This window comes from Passer domesticus, chromosome Z, assembly GCF_036417665.1.
Source record: "Passer domesticus isolate bPasDom1 chromosome Z, bPasDom1.hap1, whole genome shotgun sequence".
Classification (NCBI taxonomy): Eukaryota; Metazoa; Chordata; class Aves; order Passeriformes; family Passeridae; genus Passer; species Passer domesticus.
In genome coordinates this window covers 82,089,816-82,106,972 of record NC_087512.1, presented here as the reverse complement: position 1 = coordinate 82,106,972, position 17,157 = coordinate 82,089,816, and the positions used below count along the sequence as shown (strand labels likewise).

The 17,157-nt window shown below is 48.6% G+C and overlaps 1 protein-coding gene across 5 annotated transcripts; it reads right to left on the bottom strand.

Moving 5' to 3' along the window:
- Positions 1-547: 547 nt before the first annotated feature.
- On the bottom strand, positions 548-7,526 carry ANKRD34B (ankyrin repeat domain 34B). Of its 5 annotated transcripts, none has more exons than XM_064403229.1 (4): positions 7,396-7,526; positions 5,917-6,132; positions 4,798-5,048; positions 548-4,672 (listed from the first exon to the last, which is right to left on the bottom strand). In XM_064403229.1, exons 3-4 carry the CDS (start codon positions 4,881-4,883, stop codon positions 3,106-3,108), a joined length of 1,653 nt encoding a protein of 550 aa, XP_064259299.1. In that variant the 5' UTR covers positions 4,884-5,048; positions 5,917-6,132; positions 7,396-7,526; the 3' UTR covers positions 548-3,105. The 5 variants fall into 5 exon arrangements, 4 of the variants coding, with proteins under 4 accessions (XP_064259299.1, XP_064259300.1, XP_064259301.1 ...); XM_064403230.1 differs by lacking the exon at positions 7,396-7,526 and having other exon boundaries at positions 548-4,718; positions 4,798-4,855; positions 5,032-5,048; positions 5,917-7,283; XM_064403231.1 differs by lacking the exon at positions 7,396-7,526 and having other exon boundaries at positions 4,798-4,855; positions 5,032-5,048; positions 5,917-7,283.
- Between the last annotated feature and the right edge of the window lie 9,631 nt (positions 7,527-17,157).

The window sequence follows — 17,157 nt, the reverse complement described above, 5'->3', positions numbered from 1 at the left end:
TGTGAAGCCGCCACTATTTGTTCTGAAGTCACTTTCACCGTGTGGTCTCACAGCATTCTGCAGGGAAAACGAAGACGAGGAGGGCAAATCCCGAATTGTTTTCCACCTTTCCTCGGCAGGCAGGTGGGTTTGAAATCCTCTCTGCCCCGGGGGTGTGTGGCTGTCGGTCAGCCCGGTGTGCTCCCTGTGCCGGGAGCAGCAAGGACACCGAAAGGGCTTGTTTTTAACCCAGGAGTTAACGTCCGGCACCCGGGTCGGGCTGACCGCGCTGTGCTGAAAAGAACATCGGGGTGGCTGGGAAATGTCATGGATTAAGGCTTCAAAGACAACACAAGTGCATCTCTACTCCACAAGTGGAGCCGCAGGAAGCTTCCGGCAGCTGGGAAGAGCCTCTCTCGCACCACACTCTGGACAAATTTAGCTGTATTGGATTAAATCGAAGTAACTGTTCCCATTTTCTTGTACAGAGGCAGCCTGAGAAACACTTGTGAGTGAGTACCTTTTGCAATGACTCATCATTTCCTGAGTAGTGAATAAAAGCATGTGCTTATTTCCATGTTCCCTCCGAGGGGGAAAAATAACTTTTATTTATTCAGCATAACAACAGCAAGAGAACAACGCTTCTTCCTTTGAAGGTCACTCGTAACAGTAACACAAACAATTATATGAACACTTCACGCTACTTTGCATCACAATTAATCACAAAATACTGGTAACACTACCAAAAAACTTCCCTTTTCAAGACACTTGCCACTTCCCTCCATTGTCTGAGCACTTCATAGAAAAATTATGGTCTCATTTAAGGGAGCCATAGTCCCATATAGATAACTAATTTTAAGATCAAAACAGTATAAATTGGGCTTCATACCCTCAGCAAAGATACCAGTTGGAACACCTGGTGATAGTCAATTTCTACTAAGAAAGAATTTTTATTTTTAAAAGATCTATTTTCCCCTTCAAATATTTAACTTCACTATGAGATTAACAGATGAGAACTTGCCCTTTCCTTTTGTATTATCATAGAAACATTTGGAAAGTGTATCCTGTGTAGGGGACTAATTTGTACTCAGTTAATACTGGCAGATGTTGTTCCACATAATTTCTGTATCATAAAAATATGTCCACATAATACTTTTTTGTACCTGGTGTGCACGGGGCCTGATCCAGGAAAATCTCCTGAAGGAAAAGGCAGAACCTGAATGGAAACAAATACTCTCAAAAAGTTATTTACAGAGAGCATATGTTTATAATCCCCTTTCAATGGTTTAATGTTTAGAATCCCCATTAAATTGTTTTATGGTGATGATCCCCATTAAATATTTGTATGTTTGTGATCCCCTTCAAATTGTTTGATGTCTCCGATCCTCTTTAAATTGGTTTATGCTTAAGATCCCCTTAGCACTGTTTTATACTTAAGATCCCCGTTAAATTGTCTCCTACTAAGTGCAAAGCTAAATAACATTACAGGCTTTTTTTAGGCAATGTCAGATATGGTGAACTTTGACTGAAGCTGCCACATACCCACTGAGTATTTTCAGGAAATAAATACCTACTTTCAGTACACTGAAATTCACGTTACACAGACACAATTTCAATACAACTAATTTCTGTAAAATACAACAAAACAGAACACATTCACTTTTTCTCAAAATTTACAAGATGAGATCTAAATGCTAAATGCAATATCAGAAATCCAGCATCTATGGGATGCACACAAAGACAAGGGAGATACTTGGAACCACAAGACACTAAAGGAAAGAAAGATTTTTAGACAGAGATACTGAAAAATACACAGTAGCTCGGAGGCTGCAGAGGACTTCTTTCCACCTGTGGGAAATTCTGCCCTCTGTTTCCAGTTAGGCAAAATGTGGGTTTCCATCTCCCAGGTGAGTTTCATAATCAGACTCACAGGATCACAGAGTGGTTTGGTTGGAAACCCTCTGAAATAAAAGGCCATCTCATTCCAAGGTTCCTGCCATAGCAGGAACGCCTTCCACCAGACCAGGTGGCTCCAAGCCCCTGGAACACTCCCAGGGATGGGGCAGCCACAGCTTCCCTGGGGAAACTGCCAGGGCCTCGCCTTCCCTGGAGCTGTGGGGTTCTCCCTTTGGGGTCTGTGTGAGCGGGAGGACAGAGCTCTTCCCTGCTCCCAAATGTGTGTGTGTGTGCAGCGCCCCTGCTCGTGCAGACACCCCGGGTGTGTCCCGGTGTCCGCAGCCCGGCGAGCAGGGCTGTCGCTGGGGCAGATTTCTCAGCCTGCCGGGCAGGTCTCTTTCCGGGGGCTCCAGAGCTGCAGGAGGCTGCAGAGCCCGCTCCAGGCGAGGCTGTGCCCCCGCAGCCCCGCTCTTCCCAAGGGAGCGGATTGCGGAGGCTGCCGCTGGCGCAGCCCGCGGTGCCCGGGGCAGCCCGAGCGGGGCTGGCTTGTGGCACACCCCGGGCTGGTCACTCGCCCTGCTGGCTCCCGGCAGCGCGGCACCGCGCCGGGGCTGCCCCGCCGGCTCCCGGGGCACGCTGCCAGCCCGCAGCCGGGGCTCCGCGGGCAGCACGGCCCGGCGACACCGGTGTCACCGGCTCTGACGCGCCTGCGAGGCGGCTGAGGCCAGCAGTCACTGCCGCTGTGCGACTGCTGCCTCGCACCCCGCCGCACGCCGGGGTCTCGGGGGTTTCTATGTACAACCTGGACACAGGCACTCCGGCGTCCAGCATCGCATCACACGCTTCGGGGTCCCAAATTCCATGTGCACCACCTCTCTGGGCGCGGCAAGGGCGGGTGCTTGGGGAAGGCTTGGAGGGGTAGTATTTACAACCTACAATGAGAACTGCAATGCCTAAGGACTGTTGTGGGCTGTCTGTCAGAGGCAAGGTGAAAACTTTGCGAAACCAGCAAAATAAACACTCCTTAGTTTGCAGAAGACAGCCTCAGTAGATGTCTTTTGATTTAGTTTCTGTGCTGTAGCACTCATCCTGAGGCAGACATTACTTTACATCACAGACCTGCTCTATTTTGTGGTACATACCATTACAGTCAAGGACTGCAGTCAATATTTACATATCATGAAGATCCCCTTTGCTCTCCTGTAAAGATGCAGTGACTGCTGAACCTGCTCAGACTGTGATCTGCTCGTACGGCCTCCGCCGCAGCAGATTCGTCTCTTTGGTCCCCTTAGGGAAAGCAGATCCTGGGGGCACTAAGTGAGTTTGTCCATAAGAAATCATTCCAGAAACTGTGTTTATGACAGTGAGCTCTGGAACGGGGGGGCGGGGGCTCACATTCAGTGGGGGCAGGAAACCTGGCCTCGTCTGATCCAACACCAGGGCTCCTGAGCCCTCTGCGTCTAGAGGAGCCTGATTTCTGCCTCTTGGAGACACAGGAGACATCTCCAGAACTCTTCTCGGACTTGGTAACAAAGTCTGGTATGTAGGAAGAATCTCTTTATTTCCTTTTGGTGACTTACTACCTTTGGTATCAGCAGCAGGAATTAGACTGTTAGCTAACTGAGAACTGGAGATGTTGTAATTTGGCTCCCCACTTCCTTTCTTGATAATACTGCCAATGTTTGAAAGCAAGCTGATTTGTCCCAGACTGGCATCCATGCCCATGGGAATCTCACTGGGGTTATGTTTCTCCTCCACAAAAGGAGTCTGATAGTTTATTGCATCGCGCTGTGCTTTCCTAGACATGGTTTGGTCAGAGGGTCTCAGTACCTGAGCAGTGCCCTTCCTGTCCCTGCTCTCGTGGCTGGCCGTGACACTCTTGCACAAGTCAAGGCCGCCAGCTTTACAGGGGAGCTCCTCCATGGGACTGATGCTCTGAAGGTCTTGAGGAGAAGCAAGCTTCCTCTGCTGAAACACTGCTGGGCAGCACTTGAGCCACGGGTCACACTGCAGCACCTGCGTCAGCTTGAACCGAGCTGGTGTGGAGCTGGATTTGGTCATTAGCGGCACCCTTTCAGAGGAGCTGTCCCCCGGCTGCCCACCGTAGAGCTCTTTGAAGCTGAACGGGTCCTCTGGACCCTCGCTGGGCTCTATCTCTGACGGGGAGGCGCAGTCAGCTGGGGAGGTGCACTCCTTCAGGTCTGGAGGAGGCACGTTCAGGTACTGCTTCGTTCTCTGCCTCCCTGAGGCGGACTTGTCGGTGGTGATGATGATCACCTCCTTCCCTCGCGCCTTGCAGGCCTTCAGCAGCAGCTCCAGGGTGTCTCTGTCGGCCGCGTTGATGGCGTAGACCAGCGCAGAGCAGTTGGAGTGGTCGGGCAGGCTGGGGTCGGCGCCGCTCATCAGCAGCAGCGACACCACCTCGGGGCCCGCCTTCTCCAGGCAGGCGTGCATCAGCGCCGTCTTGCCCGACTTGTCCTGGATGTTGGGGTCGGCCTTGTTGTCCAGCAGGTACTTGACCATCCTGGCCTTGCTGGCGCTCTGCAGGTCGGCGTGGGGCGTCATGCAGGCCACCATGAGCGGCGTCTCGCCGCGGCTGTTGCTCTCGTTGACGTAGGCCCCGCCGTCGATGAGGAGCCGCGTCAGCCGCAGCCGCCGCTGGTACACGGCCTTGATCAGCGAGTAGCCCTCGGGCGGCACGTCCGCCGCCTCCATGGCCCTGCCCGCGCAGCGAGGGGACGCGGGGAACAGCACGGGGCTGGACCGCGCTAACTGATCCTGCACACGCCCTCCTGCGCTGTGAAAGAAATGTGAAGGGGGAGAGGAGGAAAGGTTTCCCCACCCTTCAGAGTTACAAGAAAAGTGTTAAAAACTTTAAAAAACCCCTTCAATATAATTACAAGATTAAAGCGTGACTGTCACCTTCTTACTTTTCGACTGTCCTGTACACAGTCCTCTGCCTGAGCAGACAGTATCAGCTCTACAACAAAAGAAACATGTGACAACATCAAAGAGAATCAGGAGGTTTCACAACAAAAAGTAAGAGCTTAATGAACATTAAGCATAAATCACAGAAATAACAATATACAGTCATATAAGAATGTATACCTGCAGACACACACCTGAAACTTCTCTGTCTTCTATGTGCTTGCTTACCTGTGTGCAGGGAAAACCTTTAGAGGAAAAAAAAAAAAATCAGTCATTAATAACTGGCAGAGCAATATGGTTCCAATACAAGATTAGATATACATTAAATGATTACATTACTTTATTTACAATGTATTTATAGAGAAATAAAAATGTTTAACTGGTTTAACTGTAAAGGCAATAAATTAATAATTTTTATTCATCACTGGAAACACACTAGTAATGGTCTGGTGAGTACCTGAAAAGCAGTAATTGTATCCTGTTTTACTGTGAATACCAAAACTGAAGCAGGATCTCAACATACTTTGGTCCAAAAGTCCAGCAAGCAAAAAAAAAAAAGAGAGTCAGATTTACTGGAAATCTGGGGAGGAAATCTGACTGTGACTGGTGGTTTGTTTATTTCACGCCTCTGTCTTGATAAAACATTTTTAAAAGGTAATTGCATTGAAATGACTTCAGGGATTCACTCCATTATAATAAAAGTACAGGACTCAGTACTGTCTATCTCAGCTTTCATTGAAGTGCAAATCATTATTATGATTTTTATGTGTACTTTTGACAAGTAATGTATTCATGATTATTGTAAATCTTTTATAAATGTATCCAATCAATTTGTGCATTTAGGTTTCCAGAGGGAAAGTGCAGAGAAATACCTGGTAGATAACACACATGTTGGAATTCTGGTTGTGTCCTCCCCTGGTTTTTGACCTACCTGGAAGTTGCTGGTGATTTTACATTTCTTTCCTATTTATCTAAAGCTCCTCTGATACTTAACTGCTCACTTAAGTGACAGCATACAGCTTTTATTACATAAGCCTTTCCGTCTGCAGAAATACCTTTTATGGCCAAAAGAACATTAAATATTAAACAGGCATGGAGAGAGAATATTGCTACCTGAAGCGGTGAGCAGGTCAGGGCTGAGGGTGAAGCTGCCTCTGTGACATCTCCTCCAGCCCCTCCTGTGGCTGAAATTCGCCGCTTCCGCCGACTTCAGCAGGACTTGCTGGTCTGGGGGGGGGAAGCTGACCTAAGACAGGAGCTGAAGTTGGAAAGTTAGGAGCCAGTGGGGCTGGCAGGTATGACCTTGCCTGGAGAAAGCCTGAGATGTCCCTGTGCAGAGAAAAGTGAGGAGAAGATTCATGAGATGGGGAAGAGAAACGCAGAAATACTCCGATTCAGATGCTGTACCACCACAAGAAAGTGCTAGGGGTTCCCAGCTGGAACAACACCATGCAGAGCACACTCCCGAGTGCTGGGTGACAGCCACAGCTTCATCTGCTCATCATCTCACACCCGGACTGGCTACAGCCTGCTCCTAAAGCCCCACAGCCGCGTGTCCTGAAGGCAAAGACCCCCGGCCAAGCAGGTCCCCTAAAATAGCAATTTATTGGATAATTCATCACAGAACAGTGCTGGACAGACTGGGACTATACAGCACTCCTAAATGGAATTAACTGCCATGTCAGAGGCACTCCAAGAGTTCCTGAGCTATTGGGACTGACACAGGTGTCTCTCACCTGTGAAGGTAAACTTTGAAAGCAGCTTCAAGCTTTAAAGCTGTCTGAGGAATGAGACCTCAGTGTGTGACACTGAATCATAGGCTGCTCTGTCAAATCACCCACAAATCCCTCTTATTCTTGTGCAAATAATATTCCTGCACTGTGCTGTTTAGAAAGTGCTTAGCTTTGTTTTCCAACAGCAATATTGTCCTGGAAAGTACTCTGAGACAAAATAGCACCAGGCACCTCATAGTATGAAAACCTGGTTCTGCATGTAATAGACTAATCACAGCACTGAGGGGGAAAGAGCCCATCGACGTTATAACAAATAAACACAGGCAACAGTGTCACGAATGCATGATATGAATCAAGGAGTCTTTGCAAAGTATTCCTCACCTGTGTAATGGGAGAGCCAGATCTGCTGCCCTCCGAGCCTCAGCACCCTCACCGTTAAACAAGCTCTCACTGCTGTGTTTAGAGAGCCCAGAATAATTCCACTGAAATTGTCATTGATTCTCATCTCGGAAAAAAAGCTTCCACACTCAAAGAGCGTGAGCACTTCGGCATTTTCATGATTCTTCATACACACACTAAACCCAGCAAATTCACTCAGGGTAATAAAAACTTATTCTGCTACTTCAAATTCACCAGGCACGAGTTACTTTTGATTAGCAAAAACTACCATTCCAGCGCTGCCAGAACTGCTGCACCACCACCACCCCAAAGTTTCCGCCACAACTCGCCCCCCGACGGCTCTGAAGGGCTCCCCGAGCGCAGGGACCGCAAACTTCTCGGCGGAGCGGAGCACACACAGCCACACGCAAGCACCACGAGCACCAGCTGAAGGCTGCGCGAATTGGTTCAAATACTTTACCGCGCTGTCGGCGGCAGCGCCGCTCGGCTGGGCTGGGCTGCGGGCAGACGGGACGGAGCCGGCGCTCCCGGCGCTCCCGGCGGCGCCGAGCGACAGCGGGACAGCGGCAGCGCCGGGACAGCGAGCGCCGCCCCCGGCACCGCCCTCGGCCTCGGCGGGCCTGCGCTGCCCCTCGCTGCCGCTGCCCCGCCAGCCCCCTCCCCCGAGCCCACCCCCGCGGCCCGCCCCGCCGCCGCTGCCCCGGCCCCGCGCCCGCCTCACGCCCCGCTCGGGGCCCCGGCACCCGCAGCGCCCTCGGCCGCCCGCGGCTGCCTCGGCCCCTCACTGCCCGCCATGTCCAGCGCCGGGCACCGCGGAGACCCCTCACACCGCAAACGCCCTCACACCACACACCCCACACACCCCTCAGACCTGTCAGACCCCACAAACCCCACACACCCCTCAGACCTCACACCCCACACACCCCTCAGACCTGTCAGACCCCACACACCCCTCAGACCTGTCAGACACCACAAACCCCACACACCCCTCAGACCTCACACCCCACACACCCCTCAGATCTGTCAGACCCCCCCCACACCTCAGACATGTCAGACCCCTCAGACCTGTCAGACCGCACACACCCCACACACCCCTCAGACCCCACACACCCCTCACACCCTTCACCCTCCTTGTGCCCCACACACCCCTCAGAGCCTTCCTTGCACCCCACACACCCCTCAGACACCTCACATCCCTTGAAACCTCTCCCACCCCACACACCCTTCACACCCCACACACCCCTCACACCCTTCACCATCCTTGTACCCCTCAGACCCCACACACCCCTTGCCTGCAGTGCACCTTACTGCAGGACACCTTCCTTGTACCCCACACACCCCTCAGACCTGTCAGACCCCACACCCCACTCAGACATGTCAGACCCCACAAACCCTCAGACATGTCAGACCCTGCACACCCCTCAGACATGTCAGACCCCACAAACCCTCAGACCTGTCAGACACCACACACCCCTCAGACATGTCAGACTCCACACACCCCACACACCCTTCACCTTCCCTGTACCCCACACACCCCTCAGACATGTCAGACCCCACAAACCCTCAGACCTGTCAGACCCTGCACACCCCTCAGACATGTCAGACCCCACAAACCCTCAGACATGTCAGACCCCACAAACCCCTCAGACATGTCAGACCCCTCACACCCCTCAGACATGTCAGACCCCACAAACCCCTCAGACATGTCAGACCCCTCACACCCCTCAGACATGTCAGACCCCTCAGACCTGTCAGACCCCACGCACCCCACACACCCCTCAGACATGTCAGACCCCGCACACCCCACTCAGACCCCACACCACCCTGCTCTTGCCCACCCCTCACCCTCCTGTCCCCCACCCTCTCAGCTGCAGCCCCCTTCTCTCACACCGTCCCCCAGCCCCGCTCTCCCCGTCCCCCCACGCCCCCAGCCCGCAGCACCTCGGGGGCTGCCCTGGCGCGGGTGGCTGCTCCGGGCACAGGCAGCACCGAGGGCTCCCTGGCTGTGCTTGTGATCTCCTGTCGGTGCGGCCAAGGGAGGAACAACCCACCGATCACCCTCCTCACCACCACAGTGCTGCCAGCCACCCAGGGCAGGAGTTAACGGGGCTGAGAGGAAGATGAGCTCAAGGAGATCCTTCCCTCAGGTGTGACCAAGTTTGACTCTGCAGTAATTCCTGGTTAGTTTCACAGACTAGAATCCTGTGAAATTTCAAAGCACAGTCAAAGACACTTCTTGGTTTCCATGCAAGCTTAGGACACCTCCACACAAACGCAGTCTGGTTGAGGCTGGAGGGGATCTCTGGAGGTCATGCAGTCCAAGCCTCCTGATCACCCAGGAACACCCTGCCACCATTTGTTTAATGCCTCCAAGGACAGAGCCTCCAGAGCCTTTCTGGGCAGCCTGTGCCTGTGCTGGGTCACCCTCACAGTGACAGAGGGTTTCACGGGGTTCAGAGGGGAGCCTTGGCTCAGTCTGTGCCCGTTGGCTCTCTCCCTGCCACGCAGTGCTGCTGGAAGGATGCTGCTGTGCCGCGTGTTCATTCTCCTCTGGTGTACAGCAGTGAGACCCCTTCTGGGCATTGTTTTTTCCAGGCTGTCCAGGAGCAGCTGCCTGAGCCTCCTCGCTTCTGGCAGAACGCCTGCGGGCATCTTCTGGGACACAGTGCAAGGATGTTCTCTGCAGAAATCCAGGCGGGCCCTGCCCACGCCTTCCTTGGATTCATGGCAGGAGGTCTGCAGGTCGCGCAAGCAGCAGCCAGCCTGACCCTTCCCATCCCTGCGCTCTGCCGCGCTCTCTGCAGTCCTGGGTGCCTGTGGCGCTGCTCACGGGGTGCTCTCTCACACATCCGTGAGCCACAGCCCTCCTGCTGGTCCCCAGAGGCTCCCGGGGGGTTTCCTGGAGCGCACCTGGCCGCCAGGTGAGCGCAGCAGGGCAGGTGAGGGTGAGCTGGCAGCCAAAGGAGCCACCCGGGCCGCACAGCGAGCAGCCAGGCACGGCACAGCACCCAGCTGCACAGCACTCGGCTCGGCATCACGGGGAGAGAAGGTTCCAGGAGCACTGTGAAGGGGGTTTGTGCCTGGCTGTTTTTTAAAAGTGCACGGCAGGATCAATGAGAAGCCATCATGACTAAGAGCTGGATAAATGGTATGAATAAGCCACTAAGACAAACAACATTCCCAGGGCAGGTTCCCTAGTCACTCTTTAACCTTCTCTGTCAAAAACTAAGTTGGGAGAATGTCCACAGATGTTCTGGGGCTTTTTTTGCCTGTGGTAAGATTTCAACTATCGTTGCTTTCTTTTCTCCCCTACCTTATCCACATTCTTAATACTCAGTCTTTGCCGTGCAGCCTCAGAGAAGCTTGTGTACTGAGCACCCACTCCTGAGGAGTTTACTGCTCTTCACAGTCCTGTTGTTGGGTTAATTCTGTGAGATGGAGAGGCACTGTACACTTGTGTATATACCAGCACTCCTGCTGCTGAAACAGTACCACTTCTGTAGTTCTTGCAGCTCTAAATGTCCCCTTTCTTATTCCTCCTTCCATCCTTGCCTGCATTGTGCTGTTGAGCTTGATAGCCAACATGAATCATTGACCAAAACAAAAACAAACCCAAAAAAACCCCGCGTATCAAACCAGCTCTTGGAAGAACACTTTTATGAAGATAATTAGATTTTTTCTTATAAACATCACCATGGATACTCTACGTTGGATAGAAAAACAACTACTGGAATCAAGAAGTTCCTGGTGAAAGTGAAGGAGAGTGGAAAGCCAGAGAAGGCAACACATTTTATTATAAACCCCAGAAGATGTTTGCATATGCACATGGCGCATTTGTTTATGACACATCTTGATAACCCTCTCCTGTACTTCAGTGGCAGTTGGGCTACCTGGATATGTACGAGGAGAAAGCTTCATGGTCACATGATTCTAATATTATTCCTAATTATCTAAAAATGTTTGTCACAAATGGGTGTTTTAGATTGCTCAAAGAATCACTAGGAACAAGTATTGCCAAATCAGGTTTAACACAAAAGTAAAAGTGCAAGAAAGTTCATTGGCATGCTTCACTCCACTGCTCACAGTTCAAGCACAGAGATCAAAATCTAGACTCAATCAATCTACAATTAAAAACAAACGGAAGTGATATATGTGGAGGCTGAGGACAGGAGAAAGAGTAAGAATGGGAAAGGGTGAGGATGCAAAGGGATAAGTGAGACCCGGCCCAGGGTTCAGAGAGGATCTCCCTGCAAAACATAGACCACAGCTATAGGCCTACAGATTTTACCATCACTTAAACATAGCAGCACTGAATTAATAGGCTAATTTACAGAATTTAGCAAAGGACTGTAGAATTTACTGGAAGCGTGACAGTAACTCACAGGCCTGACTTACAAATCTAGTGCATTTAGGGATCAGAGAGCAACATTCCTGCTCCATTTGCTGTAGCACATTCACAGTCACACACTCACGGAGCCACAGCCTGCTCAGGTGTGCACAATTCCTGCACAGGTTCAGTCCCCCAGCTCAGGGAAGGACTCACTTAGGACCAGTGTTTGTAGGGTCAGAGTGTTAGTCATAGTAACATTCCGCCTGCACTGCAATTCTGCTTGGCAGCTTTCTCTGAATGTTCAACAAGGAAAATGGTCACCCACTTGGACTTGCTCATCAGCCAGCACCAGATCCTGGGAGCAGACAGTGTCTCTGGTACTCAGGAGGAGCTCAGCCCTCGAGGTTGCTCGTCAAGGCCACGACCTCATGAGCATTTCTGAGATCACAGCCTGGCCCCAGATGGGTGATTCCCGCTAAACTGTGCCCAGATATGGGCAGGCAGGCAGGAAAATGACACATTTAGTTTCCAGCAAGTTGCAGGCACTGGACTGCAGGCCTGGAGCCCAGGAGCCCTGCTTTGGCAAGGTGGTCTCAGAGCTGAAAGCCCTGGCTTGGCATCTGGCAGTCCAGCCACACCTGGGTCATCAGCCACAGTCAGGCCTTTCCTGTGTCCTTGGGATCCTGGGAATCAGCCAGGTCAGCTCCACTTTCTTCATAGGAAGATAAAGGACATGAAAGGAATGGAAATAGTTAAATTCGATCTGACATCCTCACCCCCTGCCCTAGTTTTGGACTTTGCTTCCCATGAGAAATTGTGACCACTCCATTGTGCCTGTTTGGTACTGGCCAGCCTCAGCCTACACCAGCAAGAACTCATTCAAGGGAAGGAGCTGTGATGCTTATATATGTAATTACTTATATATTAACTCACTGCCGTGTAAATTGCTGAGCATGATATAAAGTAACATAAGTCGTTCTAGTAATTCAGTTACTTTATTAGGTATTAGTGCATAGAATTATTTTCAAAACTGTGAATGAATGGAAAAATGTAGAAGCCTACTTACCTTGGTTTAGTTGGGACGACTGAGAAAAGCCCCAAACCCTGAAACCATTGCTATGATATATTAATTTGGTACCTTAAATACATCCTAAACCATTGGGTGCAGAGGCAGATGTTTACTGTAGTAGAACTGTTTGCTGAGAGGAACGCGCTCATGTTGTAAACAACAGTGCTCTTAAAAATATATCTCTGAAATGCAACAGGCACAGCTGCTTGCTTGTTCACATTCTTGAAAGGGGATTATGGTAGTGATGTAGAGACATCAGTTGAGAGGTCTAAGAGAGAAGTGGAGTGCTATATTTTGTGCTTCAAAAATAATGACCAAAAGCAAACAGAAGGAATTAGGAGTCTATGAAGTGTCTCACAAAAACCCCATGCGTGCAGTGTAAAATCTAGAGAAGTGCCTTGTTATGTTATTGGTTTGTTTCCCAGGCAATTTGGAGGCACACGTGGCCCTGCACTGTCCCTGCTAACAGGCTCCGTGGGCCCGCCAGGCTCTGGTGTGACCCTCTGCCTCCAGGCAGATCATGCCAGTGCCCAGGCATCTCCTGGTTTCCATCACGCCTGCTTTGATTAGCTATTTAGGACATGGAGCTTTCTGCCTGGATAAATAATCTCTCTGAAGTGTTTGGTGTTTATTGCCAAGTACTTCGATTAAAAAACTGAGTGTGTGTGGGAACTGCACTTGTGACACTTGCAGGAATAATTGTGGCTGGTGACGGAAGCAGGGCTCCCTCTAACAGCTTTAGAGAATATATTGCAATAAATGTCTTCTTCCACGGGCACAAGCCTTTGCAATGCTGCACAATCCAAGTGCTGCCTTCCTGGCTGCTAAAAATCAGCAAGCTCAGGGAATAACTATCTTTTGCCAGCTCCCACAGTCTGTGAACACCCTTAGAGCAGAATCTTTCTCATACATATGTTTATAAATTGTTGTTTAGATTGGAGCAGAACGTTGGCTGTACTTTTATGTCTGGAGGAGTTTCTAAAAGAATCTGAATTACATACTACGAAAGAAATATTGTGCAGAAAAAAAAAGTGACACTGGTCTGCAACAAAAGGAACAGAATTTACATGATTCCATTGGAAAGATAACCATAATTTCATGAGAGCCACTGAGAGTCAACACTAAAGAAATCAATTTTGACTGGCTGAAATAGCAACATGCACAAAAAATACTCAGTGAGTAAAGAACTCCCGTCAAATGGGTTGCCTTCTGACATGATAAACAACTGAACAGGCATGAGAAAAAAAGGATTTAAAATTAATTATAAACGAATAAATCCTTCTAAACTTAGATGTGTTACATTAATGAGGTTTTCCACCTAAGACCACTGATGGGACCAGATCTAAATTTTAATCTTTTTGAGGAAAATCTAACAAGAGGAGTTATGGTGATTAAAACTTCCTTCTTGCTCTTGTGAAATGAAGCTCTTTTTCCAGCTGTTTTCACAAGAAATCATTTCCAGGAGCTTTTTTGGACATGTTGAATGAGCTACTGATACAGAACTAAAAAGACTAAACGCTTCTAAAGTGCTCCTTAGTACAACTGAACAAGCTGTAGTGCAATTCAGTGGCCCAATCCATTTTAAGTTATTGAGGTGAAGCAGGGATCTCCAGTGAAGGGCTGGTAATCCATCCACTGGGACAGCTGTCCGAAACCAACGTGAGTGTTCCCAGCAGGGTTTTGTGTGGAAAACTGCATTTGGAGGAAGCATGAACGTCAAAATGTTCTGTTTCCATGCAAGTGTCCTTTTCAATTAAATCAATTACATAATTTATAAATGATGTCATGGCTTTGAATAATGTCTTGCTTACTGAAGAAGACTGCATGGCATTAGGAATGTGTTAAACTGAACTGCTCAAGGAAGGAAAAGACACTGATTTAGGGCTCCATAGGTAAAGGTGTATAATTCATTTCCTCTCCTCTCAGGCTCTGTTTATTCTCAGTTTGTACTTACTTTTCCCCTGATCTTTTCTTTCCCTTCACAGCACACACCAATTAACAAAATATTTATTTCATACCTCCAACTTTGTTTACCTAGGCAAATATATGGCCCAATTTCAAGACAAACACTTTACCCCCACTTAATCAGAAACAAGCACATACTTAGGAGACACCTATTTGAAATACCTACTTCTCTTGATCAGCCCAATTTTCTGAATTTCTGGAAATTTTCAATCCAATGGGACAACTGAAGAGATAAGGAACACAATAGTGAGGACCACAGCTCAAGGACTGAAGATGATATACAAATGCTGCAGCTAACCCATAAAATGATAAAAAGAGCAAAGCAAGACGTATGAGAAAAGATAATCTACTTTAACCCAGGCAATTTAATTGGAGATGAACAGGCAACTTTTGCAATGTAAGCTCTTGTCCAAGTCACTCGAAAAAAAGTCCTGAAAATGTACTCAGAATAGACCTCTGCTTAGGAGCTGCTCTTTTCAAACCATGTCACTTAATCTAACAAAAGGCTTCTTGTATGAATTTTGCTTTGATTTTGCAGAAAGGAGACAGAACGATCTGCAAAGAGCAGAGGGTAGAATAACCCAGGCTCAGCCCAGAGGCAGCTGAAAGCCAGTGAAGGCAGGGAAAAGGGCAGGCTCCTCACTTGCAGTCCCAGAACCGAGGGAAGCAGAAGAGCCCTGGGCTGGGCACAGCGACAGCCCCTGGGCACGGGAGGCTCTGGGATGGGAGAGCTCCCAGGTGTAGAGCAGCTCCAGCTGAGGATTTCTGTGGGGCTGACAAAGGCAGTCGCACAAACACCCAAATCCTGAAAATCCCTCTCTAATGACATGCTTTGTCACAGCATCTTCAAGGTGCTAAACCTCGAAGCACTATTAAAGTGTCTTCTTCGTAATTATAGCCACAGGGCAAACTAACAAGATAAACCACGCATCCTTCTAAGAAGCATCAATTTCCTCTTCTCTCTTTCTTCTCTCCCACTCTTCGGTTTCAGGATCTGACTCTTCAGATTTTTCAGCCAGCCTTACCCTAACTTGGTTGTCTTTATTCCTACAGCCCTCCGGGGCAAGCAGAGACAGCTAATGCACACCTGAATAACAAGGGAGGCATCTCCCAGTTTTGTACTTCACCAGGCTTTGTCGCCTCATCTGTCACCACTGCTCACCTAATTTTCTATCCTGATCAAGGAACAATCCTTCCCTCCAAGTCAGCTGCTGTCTCTGCCTGCTCCCACCTTCTTCTGTTAGCATAACTTTTTAACCACTCACGCTGAGTTTGGGTTTAGGTTTAAGTAAGTCCTCAGCAAATTAGCTGTTGTCTGATGAAGTCAACACGATTGTCTGTTCCCCATTAAGATGTCACATCAAGTGCTACCGGTGCTCTCCTCAGATAACCTGAATAAGATAATCATTGACATTCTCCCCTTCCTGTTTTTCCCCTGCTCTTCTGTATAAATACTAATAGTATTTTATTTGCTAAATTAGCTAACTTATTTTTCAGAGTGTACCTTTCTTTTCCATGGATTGCTGTCCACGATAGAGATTTGTTGTTGGAATGTTCCCAGCTCTGACCTTGAATACACCGTGGCTCTAACACTACTGAAAACATCAGCTTTCTACTGCCAAATGGAAATCGCTGTCCACTGTCAGATAAGAGATAATGAGTAATAGACAAGCAATAAAAACATTTATGTTTGTTTTTCACTTTTTATGCAAACCCTCTGGTTTTAGCTATCTTGTTAAATCTAGTATTATCTTTGAAAATTAAAATTTTAATATGTTTGGAACAGTTTGTTCCCGGTAAAGCATGAATGAGGGGGATTAAATTATACCTGTATAGACTTTTCTTGGTGATTGGTAATTACACTGTCACTCATGATGCTGTTCATTGCACTTAGCTACATGGAACTGGGTAAAAACATGACATTTTCCCCTGTACTGGACATAATGAGAATCTATGGCTTTTCAAGGAATTGTTCATCAATGAGGTACAGGAGTAAACAAAACATGGGCAAGACGCATTTGGAACACAGTTTTTTTTTTTTCTCTTCAAGCCACAGTATGAGAGACTTATTTTTACCCAGGGCAAGTAGCAGGGGCCAGGTAACCACCCTCACAATACACCCGACAGCAAACAGTCTGCAGGTGCTTGCTGAGCACACAGGCTCACACCCTTCTGCTCACCCATCCTGAGACAGCAAGCCTTCAACCTTGGCTGTGAACATGATTTTTGGGTTCAGTCAAATGCATTCTCCTGATTCTCAACGGGCTCTGTATATTGAAAAGCTGTGGTACAAAAGGTGCTGTCCCAATGCAGTGCTTCCACTGAAAACCAAGCCAAACAAACATGGATCTTTGTGGCAGAGAGCCACACTGAGGGAACAGCATTCTGTTCTGAAAAGTTTAAAGCAGGAGACAGAAGTTCACATTTCCACGAAACGTCAATTAACTTAATTTGTTGTTGTATCTGACAAAGGACATAGTTAAATCTGGAGAGGACTGAGTGAGTCCACAAAGAATCAAGAGTAACCACTTATGTTCTCAGCAGGCTTGTTTTTGCACCCAAGTTAAAAGTTCTTTGAAACTGAAATGATGCTACAAAACATCCTGGCCTCAGTGAACCCTATCTTGGCACTTAGGCACAAAGTTTCTAATGTATGTTGGCCTCAGCCAACATTGCATCAAGTCTTTTCTCCTACTTTTAATAAATGTCAGTTGTCCTAAACACAGTACTTTGCAAACTGTCAGAGCTTTCAACACTGACCTATAACAGGTATGTTTTAAACACTTTCGGGAGGTTATTCTCTTGCCAGGTCACTGTGACTCGTATTTAAAAAAAAACAAATGACATCTCCCTGGTAG

Bases quoted from the DNA above. Each gene is read 5' to 3' on its own strand.
- ANKRD34B (XM_064403229.1), bottom strand. From the start codon at position 4,883: ATGTTGTCACATGTTTCTTTTGTTGTAGAGCTGATACTGTCTGCTCAG. The intron at 4,673-4,797 runs GTGACAGTCACG...TTTCTTTCACAG, and splicing joins GACAGTCGAAAAGTAAGAAG to CGCAGGAGGGCGTGTGCAGG.